At 38.7% G+C, this 13391-nt stretch overlaps 1 protein-coding gene across 1 annotated transcript in view; it reads left to right on the top strand.

Annotated features, from left to right (window-relative positions):
- The first annotated feature begins 17 nt into the window (after positions 1-17).
- LOC101859864 (nuclear cap-binding protein subunit 3) overlaps positions 18-13391 on the top strand; it is a 19388-nt gene continuing 6014 nt past the window's right edge. The window contains exons 1-8 of the mRNA XM_005100397.3: positions 18-1473; positions 5397-5456; positions 5970-6070; positions 7061-7218; positions 8076-8195; positions 8826-9682; positions 11585-11771; positions 13023-13094. Coding sequence (XP_005100454.1) covers positions 1183-1473; positions 5397-5456; positions 5970-6070; positions 7061-7218; positions 8076-8195; positions 8826-9682; positions 11585-11771; positions 13023-13094 — 1846 coding nt within the window. The 5' untranslated portion in view covers positions 18-1182. The remainder of the gene's footprint in view (positions 1474-5396; positions 5457-5969; positions 6071-7060; positions 7219-8075; positions 8196-8825; positions 9683-11584; positions 11772-13022; positions 13095-13391) is intronic.

The following is a 13391-nucleotide window of genomic DNA, read 5'->3' as shown; positions in this document are numbered from 1 at the left end:
TAGTGTTTATGTTTTTTGTATGAGTGCGTGTTGTCGCAGAAAGCAATACACATTCCTAACGTGTTGGTTGTTGGGTCTGTGAGGAAAGTGTGTCATGAACTTCGACCCCATCGTTAGGGTTTGGAGAGCATGCGAGTCCTATAGATATCTACAATCAGGTTTCTCGGCGTTTTTTTTATTTTTTAAATATAATTTTTACAATTTTACGAGAAGAGTATCACACAGAGAGGAACATTGGACAAGGCTTAAAACTTTGCTGAGCATTAAAGGCAAATTTTGATAGGCTGTGTTAGGTTACTATCGTTGTAAGCAGCAATAATAACAGTGATTGGATAAATGAGTATAAGTGCGCGTGCTCACTGCGTGCGACTAGAGGCGGGGAGTTCTAAAGCAAACTGAAAACTGCAAGAACGAAACGTATAAATTGCAAGTGGGCAGCTTGATTACCTCTTGAGCTACCCTGCGCTATACATCGCCTTACGTACGTAAGTCCCTGCTCTGTCCGCCAGATTTCATTGCAGAATCATGACTGTAGCCGAGTTAAGGTAATTGATGTTTTATAAAACACGAGTAGATCTACATGGTGTATAATATACACGAATTGTATTTCTATTAGCATAACTAGATATTGATAAACATTGCATTACATGCAGGCCTAGTGGAAGGCTACTAGATATAACTTATCTAAAGGGGACGCAGTTTCCATCTAAATATATATGCATTGTACTAATAACTAATTTCTAGATCAATAAGGACTTTAATAAATGTAGGCCTCTGCTAGACATGACAAGGTTTGATTTTAACGTTTATTATTAACACGGCTTTCTCAACACTGCAGTAGGCCAACAGCCTACAAGGGTTATAGGCTAATATGTCGTAATAATAATATATTTCTTGTTTCATTTATCATCTGGTTCTGGCGTCGCACCATTCTTGCCCTATTATATCAACATAGAAAAGATTTTACTTTTGGTTGATTTCTCATGGATGCTGAAGGCAAAAATTAAAGGCAACCGTAAAAGTTAATAGAACGTGTCGTTCTTTAGCCTAGGCCTACTTTCAAAGAGGATGTTGGCCTATGATGTATGGGTTTGTTTCGTATTGTCAAAGTACCAAGTACCAAGCCATGTCATGCTTTTCTACATGATACATGGGAGGTAACTCGGGTTATTTTGCGTTACAATGGCGCAGAGACAGAGACTTCCAAACTTGAAAATTTGTGTTGACAACACCGAGTCAACAGACGAATCTGATGTTGAAGTGCAAGAATCGAATTCTTCAGAGTCAGATGTTGACCCAACGCCACCCCATAGAGGAGGTAATTTCAAACGCGCTCTTGAAGATGGCGAAGTACGGGAGGACGAGCAAGGAGATGTATTATCGATTTCAGGAGAACCCACAGAACGTAGGTTTTTGTCGAGACGATCGTATTTACCTGGGTCCAGACCAGCTGGGGAAGCCGCTCAGTATGGGGTAAGTGGAAACATTTGCAGTTAAAATCTACACTCTTATGGAATTTACAAATACACAGTCATTGGTAACTTTATAGAATTCTGAATATCTAAGATTGAAATAGAAGTAAGGTCCATCACCATGGTTAGAAATTAATAATAGGCCTAGAGGTGCTTTTTCGGTAGTTCCCACCCCCCTTATTTGAGCCTAGATCTACATCGAGATCTATACGTTTGATAAGCGGCGAGCTAAGATATATCAAACCTAAGAACTGCAAAACATAAAATTATGCTAAAATTCAGGGAAGGGGGGGGGGCATGCTCCCCTGAAGTGGCTATCCTCACCCGGCCGGCCGGGGTGAGAATAAAAATACGATCTACCTCTCACCCCGGGTGAGACTGGCAAGCCCCCCTGAAACCTCCCTACTCTTTGGGCCAATACCCGCGAATAACAATTGCGGTGGGGAACTACCGAAAAAGCGCCGAATAATAAATTAAAGTGGCTATTCTCACCCGCCCGGAAGTTCTCGCAAGATCTACTCCTCCCCTCTTCTCTCTCTCTCTCTGTCTCTTTCTGAATACTGTCTATCGGTGTGGACGATCAAATTGGCCAAAACAAAGTTAAAAAATGATGTTAAAACACAAAAGTAAATTAATTTGGTTGTCTACAAAGATGCTACGGCTATTTAACTTTTCGAATCGAGCCGAACTACGCGGGTCGCCATTTTGTTTTGTTCTCTCTCTTTCTCTCTCTCACTCTCTCTCTCCACTGCCCACAGACAAAATTGTACGCTTTTAGTAGGCTACACAAGTACAGTTGTAATGGAACGTTTGTTCACAGCACAGAATTCTACAATTTTTCTGTTATCACAGTGTAGAATTCTGTGGTTTAGGGTGAACGCAAAATTTGTTGGCCTAGATCTAGGCTATAACGGTGAACGCGCACCGGGTGAGAATAGCCAAAAGACTCGCCTGCACTATTCTCATCCCGGGTGAGAATAGAGGTGGCCTAAACACTGTTGTTAAAATTTTGTTATCGAAGTGACTATTTCTCCGAACGTTCGGAGTGAATTTTAAGCTGAACTTCCTTCTATGCTCTAAGCCTACAGGGTCATAGGTTTTGGGCTGACTACTTCTATTTTTAGTTCTTCAACTTCCGCTTCAGAAAGCAAACGTTCTTGGGTTACTTTTAGCCTTTAAAAGTTTGTTTCTGCGCAAAATTTATTTAATCTTACTTCGTTTTAAAAATCAGAATTGAGCTAAAAAAATAATTCATATAACCTAGATCTACATATATATGTGTAATCAACTGTTTTGTTCTCATAATTATTTACGTGTATTTTTGCACAACCAAATCTGATCTCTTGGAATTTGAACGAATGCTATATTACAGTGAAGCCGACAAAATAATGGAAGACAGCCAAGACAGCTATCATTAGTTTTACAGTAATTGTTTCAGTGACGGTGACTGCGACTGGCGCGCCAGCACTGCACAGCGACGCTGCAGGCCAGCCAGCCTCGCCTCACACACACACATGCACACACACACACACGCACACACACACACACACACTCTCTCTCTCACACACACACACACACACACACACTCACACACATCACTAGGGCCTAGGTCTTGATCAAATTTTTTTTACTGGCTTGCTCTAACTTCGTCACACTCACCACCAACGTTGACGACTCCCCGTTGAAGGGCAGGGGAGGCTGGTCTTGATCAAGACAAGGCTAGGTACTAGGTAGGCTAAACGAGAGTCGAGAGTCACGAGCGACTGGTAGATGAGGGTCACAGTGTCGATCTTGGGCTCACAGTCGACTAGTAAAGTCGATTTTGCCCTGGCCTAGCGCCAACTTTCATTCTGCCATTCTGCCTGGTCTGGGAAGGAGCAAATTTTTGGGTCTAGATCTATTTCAATTTTCAAAGAGCTAGTCTAGAGATTTTAGATGAGTGTAAAAACGTGAAAAAGAAATGTTTTACAACAGAATGAAATCAAAATTAGAACAGCCCGTAAACAATGTTAAAACAACCACAAAAATTAACAAATAAAGGCGTGTGGCCACCAGTCCGAAGAAGATTGGCTGTTTTTAAATGTGCGCAATTTTAAAAAAAGTACAGGATATTACATGTAAATTATGGAATCACACACAAGGGGCCTGCCAGTGTCAGTACATGTAATCAGTTTTGGTGGAACGCTGTAACATAACACATTTAAATCTATATATACAACACGTATATATATATTTAGAATCTAATCTAAAATGAAGGTAGGAACATCAAATTAAATGACGTTACGCTATACAACATACACCCCCCCCCCCCTTTCCCGAACAAAAAAAAATTAATAGAAAAACAACACATCAGAACAATAACAAGAAAAAAAATTACACACCAACAAAATAAAACACCACAAAGAGGGAAAAATAAAAGAGGAACAGCAATACAAATCGTATGTAACTGTAACGTATTCAACAAATCAACGTGGTGACAACAAGTGAGAAAGAGATGAAGTGAAGCTAAGTGAACTTTCTTTCAAAAGTAAAGAGGTTCTGTTTCTTTTTTTTTTTCTTTATCTTTTATTCCCCGATTGAGAGACCAAAAAATGCCAACAAATCGAAACGCAAATGCTAGTTCTATGTGTTATTATCAATAACCCTCCATAGATCTAGATCTAGACAGCACACGAGTGAACACAACACATTAAGTTTAAGAGCAGCACCCTTCATAGGCAACACGTCATATCTGTTGCGAAAAACTGTTAGGAACTGTAGCATTTCTTTATATAAATATTTACTGCGGACATTTTGTGGACTGATTGAACCATATTGTATATGAACAATCTTTGGTAGGCCTATAATATAATTATAGCCGGAATTTGCGGGAAAGGATATGATTTCAGAGTGTTCGGAGAAATAGTGCCCAGCTTTATTTTCCCGAACGTTCTTAGAAATAGTGCCGGCCTTTTGTTATATTTAGCCTAGATTTCTAGATCTAAATCTTAGATCTGTATGATTTTACGTTCACTTCCCTCTCTATGTCTCGTGCCCGGATAGAGATAGAAAGCCTATTGTGTATGTTGTTGTACAGTACTTTTCTGATCTATAAATTTTTATCCGTTTGCACAGGAATTTTGACTTTATAATTTATAATATATATCTGCCTCAAATCGTTAGTTTGAAAAATGTTATGGTTTTATAATTTTAAGATCCTTATAAAAAGCTTAAAACTGTGTAGTAATATTGTGTACGTATATAGATCTATTATTAATTTGTTTATATTTTCAGTTTCTATTGGACCACCGTCAGTGTAGATTAGCCATTAATACAGCTACTTAGTGCGAAATGCTTATTATATGAACTTTATTTAGAAGATAAATAATCAGAGTACTTTTTCGGGTAATCAAGAATTTCAAGAATATTTAAAGATAATTTATTAAATCGTAGTGAAGGATGCCATTGTCCAGGTCAGAGAGATTTTTACCATGTGACCGTAACCCTTGAAGTGTCGACAGCCAATGAAATTGGCTGTGAGTTTCATTTTGTAGTATCACTTCTGATTTACTTAACCATATCTCGAGTCGCTCTTCAGTTCATTTTTTATCCCATTTTTTAGATATTGCTAAATATATCGTCTACTTTTAAAATGAGCTGTATATATCTATTTCTATTCTACTGTCTGAAAATCCATAAATTTTTGGCTGTTACTTGCTTGGTTTGCTTGCAGTAAAGCATTTTCCAACGTAATAATGGTAAAATTATATAGTATCCCCTGACACCTCTGGCTAGTGGTTGCCAACACTTGGAGGGTTCAGGAATTGGGAAGTTATTCATTTTCAAAAATACAATTTTTTTTTCTTTCAAAAAAGCTAGTTTGATAGTTTTGTTCTTGTCAACTTGATTTCTTACATTTTTGCCTGTATTTATTCATTGTTTCAGCCTCGAGTGTATGAAAACACAGCTGGAAGTTTTGTGACTGGAATAGATGTCACGTCTGAGGTAAAGACATAGTTTCCATGTTTAGAGAGCTCTATATATGTGTAACTTGAGTGGAGATGAAAGATTGAAAATATAAGCACTCTGTACTGTAGACTGCTTTGCTTTGTTTCCTGAATTTTTTAATACATCATGTGCTTGTGTTAATGTTTAAGTTTGTTAATAATTACTGAAGCTTCTCAAAATTATTGAACATTTTGATTTTACACCCAACAGATTTCCTGATGTGAATTTTATCAAAATGACTAACAGACTCTCTGTTAAATTTGTGTTAATCGAATTATAGAGTTAAATTATAAGGCTCAAGAGTGAAGTAAGCAAAGTTAGTCTAACCACTAACCTTTATCATGTGAGTGATTTCTTTAATTTTTTTAACCTCATGAAATTTTTATTTATTTTTCTGCTCACAATATAAATTTTTTGATAAATTGTAATTAATTGTTTCGGAGTTTGACTGTGACTCCTTTCAAGTTAATTTCTTTTACCTCTCTTTTGCTCTTCCCCAAATGTGGCCAGGCTGCAGTGGAGAAACGTGAGCAGAGAGGCAAGCGGTTTGGGACACTCAGTACACCAAAGCACCCAATCACAGATGTAGATCTGAAAAATTTGTACAAAAGGTATTTGCTTGCTGAAATACATTTGCAGTTCAGTGTGCAGCAGTGGTGATTGATTTACTTCATCAGCCAATGTTAAAGTGAAGTGATTTTAAATGGCACTAAGTGGACTCCAACAGCTTAGACTTTAAAAGTGTTGGGCGCAATAAATCAGTCTTCAAAAGTGGGGGAAGTGAGCAGCTCTGCCATGCTGACTTTAGACTCGGACTAGTTTTGAAGATAGGTTTTCTTTTTTTTTTCCTTTCTTTTTTTTAGCTTTCTTTTTTTTTCTTTCTTTGTTTCTTTTTTTTTTCTGCTCACAATATAAATTTTTTTTTGGGGGGGGTTGGGGTCTACTAGAGATAGTTTAACAGGGTTTAGCTTTATAAAAACCTTTTTTGCTTCGGTTAGTTGGGAATGTTAATTTTGTTCACAGGCCTTAGTTTTATTTATATATATGCAGTAATGCAGTTCTATCAGACCCAACTCATGCTGTTTTGGTTTGTTCAAGTTTTGTCTGTTGACAAAAATTGTCTGAATGAGTATCTTTGTATCTAAGTTACAAATGTCTTTACTGTGGGTGTTCTAATCTAATGTGGTCCGCTCTTCTTTTTATATATCCTACCACTGCTCTTTGTGGAAGTATGGCTTTTATCATGCCTTCATGCTGTGCTATTACAGTTACTCGAATATATTATTTTCTTTGCTTTATTAGTTTTTCCACCTTACAATACACAAATATATTGATGGCCGAGCAATTGGTACACCAGAGTGAGGAGAATGGGGGGGAAAGGAAGAGAATATAAATATAACATGTGCCAATCGTAATTTGGATGTCTTTTCAGGTTTTTTTTTAGCCTTAATGAGGGTATCTCCCCATGCTTTTGTGGCGTGGCTGTATACTATGTGGAGGGGGGGGGGGGTGTCAACTTTTGTTTTTGCTTTTCTAATGTCATCATGTTTGTAATTTGTTTTTTTCTGAACACAAAATGCCTAACGTCTTTGTTTTCACAGCCTTGGGATGAACATTGACACTCTGGATCAGGACTCCCGGGGCTGGAGACAGGAGGCCATCCTGTTGAGGGGCACGGAGAACATGAGCACCAAGGATGTCTTCGACTATTTCTCCGAGTTCTGCCCAAAGGGTGTAGAGTGGATCGATGATATGACATGTAAGTGGGTCGATGATATGACGTGTAAGCGGGTCGATGATATGACATGTAAGTGGGTCGATGATATGACATGTAAGTGGGTCGATGATATGACGTGTAAGTGGGTCGATGATATGACGTGTAAGTGGGTCGATGATATGACGTGTAAGTGGGTCTTGTGTCGTTTACAGGACACATGCGGAGGGGATCAGGGTCTGCTGCAGTATGAATGGGTTTAAGTTCACGTTCCTCCTTTTCTTTTCTTTTTTTCCTTGTCTGTGGTTACAGATAATTTTTGCTATATTACAGAAAGGAGTGTAGATTTGCTTCGGTGTTTCCCAAACTTTATGCGCATGCTTGTATACCCCTGTTTTACTGGATTTTATTCTCCGCTGTGTCCTTAGCATCATAATATATTTCTGATTCTACTTCAAACTCCCTCATTGGATTCCATATTCTATTGTGATCATCCTATATTCAGGGGAAATACATGTGTGCAAGCGATTACGGACCAAAATTATGTACTATCGTAGACTCGTAGACAAATCCTTAGTAGTCCCTGTGTCTGCTTGTTAGAATGTTTTGATTGACAATTTTTGCACCGGCAATGAGGTTAAAAGAAAAAGTCCGCTTTTCATAGCTGTAAACTTAAAGTTTTTAGTTTGTGTTTGAGTTTGACATTAATTGATAAGTTTCCAATAATTTACTTCTTTAGAAAGGTTTAGTTTGCTTTCAGTTTCGGTGGTCGATTCACTGATCTGTTGCTTGGTAATAAATGATCCACTGATCTGCTGCTTGGTAATAAATGATCCACTGATCTGCTGCTTGGTAATATATCATCCACTGATCTGTTGCTTGGTATTATATTTTTGCTTCAGGTAATGTCGTGTGGATGGACAAGCTGACTCCTGCCCGAGCCTTCCTAAAGCTGAGCTCTTCTGCCGCCGAGGATGTATTGGCTGCCAAGGCAGCTAATGAACAGAACTCGAACATGGACGGTAAGAGGATGAGTTTTTTCTGACCGTTTCATCTGAGTCCCAAAGTGGCACCATTTTACGAGGCACATGCGACTCAAGCTACTACTAATGGAAGGTTGGGTCTGCTGGTTTAGTTGGGTTTTTTTAAAAGATCAGGTTTGGGAGTCGGAGGTGTAAAAAATTATAAGAGACGGTATTCTGATTTGTTTACTTTGACTATATTTCAAATTTTAGTGCATAACCTAATAATGGCAACAGTACCTCGATATTTCTTATTTCAAAGTTACTGTAATTGTGATTTACTTTGTGGCATCCTCTTTGGCCTGCAACCTTTTTTTTTGTGCTTACTGCAGTCAGCATATCACAGAATGGTGCCTATTACTACTTACCAGAGACATAATAGTCGTATTTTTAAACTTGGCCTGGGTTATTTTCTCTTCTTTTGAGGTTTCGTTGAAGGCGTTTTCATTTACTTTGAATTGGTTACTTACTTACGTCAATCGACAAAAAAGCTTAGTCTCTGACAGCTTTTTATAAAGATTTTAAGAGTCATGCAGGGATGCCTATTTGCCTGATAATATTTGGCCCAAGTCTGATGTAAGTTTCATAGTAGGGCCGGAATACTCAAGCCGAAAACTGTTGTTTCTTCAGGTGTGAGTCCACTGAATCGTGGCAAGACAGACCAGATGGATGCCAGCTGTGGACCCCTGGACTCAAACCCTCAGTCTTCTGCCACCGGAGCTGATGGTGGATCTCAAGAACAGAGTGGGTCTCAGTCGGAGCAGCCTCAGCAGCAAGTGCCGGTGTTGAACATTCAGGAAGAAGAAAATATGGAATTGGACTTTGATGATACTCTTGACTTGACCGTGGAAGACCCTATTGACCAAGCATTGACCACGTGGACAAATCATACGCAAAACAAGAAAAAGCAAACTGAAGACATTGAAAGTTCGGGAACGTTGGGAGTCAAGGAAGGAGGCACTCTTGGTGCTTCAGGTAGCCGTGAAGCGTTGTCGGAGAAAGAGAAACAGTCTATGCGGATTTCTGAAAAAGAGAGTGATGAGACTCCAGCAACAGAGGATGTTAGTGTCGGTGTTAAAGGAGGGAGAAAAGTTTCAGACAAGAGAAGTGCTGATTCGGAGATTAGATTAGACTCGAATGCAGAAGTTGGGATTCGGATAAAAAGCGAGGAAGACTTTTCCAAGAGTGGCCAGGGAAATAATAAACTGTCCCAAAAAGAAGGTAAGCTGTTGAAAGAAGATAAAAAGAGCAAATTGAAAGGGGTCCAGAAAGAGAAGAAAGACAAATCAAATAAGTCGTTGAAGAGACCAGAGAAAATGGATATGGAGGGTGGCTCCGACTCGGACAGTAGCTCCTCATCTTCCTCGTCATCGTCCTCATCGTCATCAGACTCAGGGTCAGGATCAAGTTCTAGTTCAGATTCTGACTCCTCCTCCTCCTCCTCATCTTCATCATCCAGCAGGTCATCAGAAGGCAGCAGGAAAAAGGTGAGAAATTAGAATGTTCAGTGTGGTTTCATTTGTTTATGAGTAGCTTTCTAAGTAGCCTTTAGTTTATTTCTGTTGTACAGAGAGGCATGCGCTTTTTTAACCTAACACAGTAGGGGCTCATGCATACACAAGTGAGGCAATTTAGTTTCTCATGTGTGATATAATAATGTAGATATGAATAATACGTCCGCGGGTTCACTACAATTAAGTGAACTAAGAATCTATATGATTTGCTGGGTTCTGAACAAAAGTGTTTCTTTACTCCCTGAAAGAAATGTGAGAAGATTGATGGGAATAGTTGAAGCTTCTAATTTTGTTATATTTTGGCATTATGGAAAGGGGTTGGCCCCATAATGTTCGTCGTGGGTATAGGCATGTTTTTGTGTAGATTTTTAAAATGATAATTGGGACTCAGTATTATAAAGAAAAGGGGTTGTTTTGATTTTGAAATCGAAATTGTACAAGCAAGAATGAGATATGCTCTTCTATCAACCCTATCCGTACGCCCTGGAGTCATTTTGTACACCCGGGGTTGTATTCTTCATTTTTCAGAATACTTTTTGTGCGCAGTACTCTTTGAAACTTTCAGTGTTTCTCAAAAAATCATTTTGTCCGACTGCTATGGAAAGCGCATGGATCGGATTAACGCGTACATTTCCTCTTTAAAAGTGATGGCACCGAATTCCCCACGTCGTATGGATACGACAGTAAAACACGACGTACGGATAGGGTTAAGGAATGGTGATTGTAGTGATGCTTTGACTTTGAGTAGTCAAGAAAGTGGTGAGCCAAGCACAAGTAGTCATCACACTGAGGTGAAGACCCATTCACCCGAAGTACTGTCAGATTAGTAATGCTTTTATATCTAGTCATACAAAGCACAGCTGATTAAAACCTGCAAATTCTTTGCCATATCGACAGACCGAAGGGCTAGAACCCAAATGGCCACTGGTTCGGAAAAGTAAAAAAAGTAAAGTATATCTAGTCATGAACTTTTTAGTTTTTATACAGAATAGCAAAATAGTGATTGTCTTTGATGTGTTGGTATTAATATCATGTTGGCATATCCAAAATAATAGCCCCAGATGTCATGCACAGTGTTGCGGTGGGTGGTTGGTGGTTGCTCTGGTATGGTTTGCTGAACTTCTTTCCTATCAAACATCTATTGTTCTTATCTCCCCTTCTTTTTTATGTTTGTTACTCTCTTGTAACACCTAATCTTCTTGCGCTCATATGACCTCATGCAGTTGCATACGCTGTAAAATCTCGTCTAAAGAAAAAAACTGTTGCGGTTTTGGGAAATGTGAAAAGGTGTATTTTTATTTATTGCTGCCGTTTTTAAAGTAACTGATGCTTCTGTTTATTAATTGCTTCAGATATTTGTACTACACATTGGATAGAAAATTCCAAAGAAATTTAATTATTTTTAATAGTCTGACATTGGGAGTGATTTAGAGACGCATGCATAAAGATGATTAATAAATAATTTTGTACTACTGAATTTACTTTTATGTACCTTTTTGTGATTGCTACTTTGTCAAAACAGTGATTGTTATCATTACCATCATTTTCTTCTTTTTTTTTCATTATAATTACTAGTTTGCTCTGTATAGAACTGAATCAAGGATTTCTATCACACATAAAACTAGTCTTTGAAAAGTAGGCAAAGTGACAGTATAAAGTTGCTTCTAAAAGACAAATTGAGTTTGGTCAAAATTTTCCTATATCAAATCGTGTTCAGTCAAAATTTTCTAATTCCGAATTGTGTTCAGTTAAAATTTTCTTATGTTCAGAAACCAGTCTCGTACTTTGAGAAAAGTAAGAATTTCTTCTAAGTTTTTGGATCATTTTGTCTATTACATTAATAAAAGTTATATTTTGGTTTCATTGGATTGTTAGGTTAAAAAGACTGTGTCAGAGAGAAATAAGGAGAGAGAGGCCCGGAAAAGTGCAAAGAAGCCCCAGGCCCCACCTATTCCACCCCCCTCAAGAGACCTGAGCGATATCCCGTGGCCACCGGGTTTCTGGAGACTTGGTGTTCCCCACAAGAAAGCCGAGTTCTTGTTTCTACGCTACGCTATGAAAGGTAAGACCGATAGTTTTTTTCTTGCATTTGAATTTTTGTAAGTCGGAAAGAAGCATGTCGATGTAGTAGTGGTTATTTGATGTTAAAAAAGCTTGACCAACCGATAGACAGACAAATGACAAAAGCTTGACCAACCGATAGACAGAAAAATGACAAAGGGATAAACAGAAAGTGGGATCTTCCTGTGGTACTCTCCACCCAATGAGTTTCCTCTTGCCCTTCTTCAAAGCCCTGAAGAAGATGCAGACAGGTCTTTTTGAATGTTAATCCTGCATTGAGAGGTTTCAAGTTTGTTAAAAAAAGAGCTGGACAGAAAACTAGTACGTGCAGAGACAAGATCCCAGCCATGTGCTCAAGAGGTTGTGGCCTTTGAGCAGCAGAAAGGTTGTGCTTCATGTAGGCAGGACAAAGCTGTTCAAAAGTACAGTTGAAACTGTAAATGATGGCTAACCCATAGTGGAGGAGAAAAATGGCTGTCTTTGACAGGTGGATGCCTTCATCATCATCCGGTGCCGTGCCGACTGGCGTGGGCGATCATGGATCTCCACTTCACCCTGTCCTGCGCTGCAGCAATGGTGTCTGTTGTTCTTGCTGCTCCCAACCATGTCGTCATCTTGTCCAGTATCTTTTCCCTCTGTCTGCTTCTGCCTCTCTTTCCATCAAACTTTCCTGTTGTTACAATATTCTCTAATGCTTCTTTCCTCATTGTGTGTCTGAAGAAATTTGCCTTCTTTCCTCATTGTGTGTCCGAAGAAATTTGCCTGTCGTTTTCTTATTTTCGTGATAAGTTGTTTTCTGTAATTTGCTTCAACCAGGACTTCTTCATTTGTTTTTCTAGCTGTCCATGGGATACGTAGCATGCGTCTTATGAACCACAACTCTGTCTTTGACAAAGTGGGTGTCTTACATAGTGTCATTTTGATTTTAAAAGTTCACAAGGGGAGAAATTGGAAGTGGCCATTTGTACAGGTGATTGTCTTATACAGGTGACAGATACAGCAGGTGTGACAGGTGCTGTGGCATTAAACCTGTACAATTTCACGCAGTTTTTGCACTTTTCTGAATTTATATCTCCTTAAATTTTAAGTCATTGAAATTTTCATTGATGTTGTATACAATACAACCCAACATTGTGAGATGAATAAATTCTCATTGTTAATACTTGCTTGCCCTCACATACCCAATAGGTTCTGAAATAGTTTGTACCTTGTAATTTAAAATGGTTTTGTTTTTTTCCTGTTGTCTCAAAAGCTGATAAGAAACTCCCTGGTGCAGAGAAAAGGAGCCACTACTATGTCAAACATGGGAACCCTAATTTTGGAGGTGAGTTGTGTAGTCATTGTGTGTGGTTGTTTGGTGGGTACTCTGGTGTGGTTTACTCCTTCGTTCCTATCAAACATTTATCGTCTGTATCTCTCCTGGTATTTTGTGTTTGTTACTCTCGTGCAACACCTATAGTCTTTGGCTTTATATGACCTAATTGTGTTGCAAGGGCCGTAACATTCTTACTAAAACAAATACAATCCTTGTTTATGAGAAGGAAACTCAGGAAACAAAAGCAAAATATAGGTTTTCAGTTTCTGTCGTCTATTCTTTCTGAGAAACAACAGCACCCCCCCC

Source organism: Aplysia californica, unplaced genomic scaffold (genome assembly GCF_000002075.1).
Source record: "Aplysia californica isolate F4 #8 unplaced genomic scaffold, AplCal3.0 scaffold00246, whole genome shotgun sequence".
NCBI lineage: Eukaryota > Metazoa > Mollusca > Gastropoda > Aplysiida > Aplysiidae > Aplysia > Aplysia californica.
Note: the sequence above shows the minus strand (reverse complement) of the source record. Positions and strands in the feature narration are given on the sequence as shown.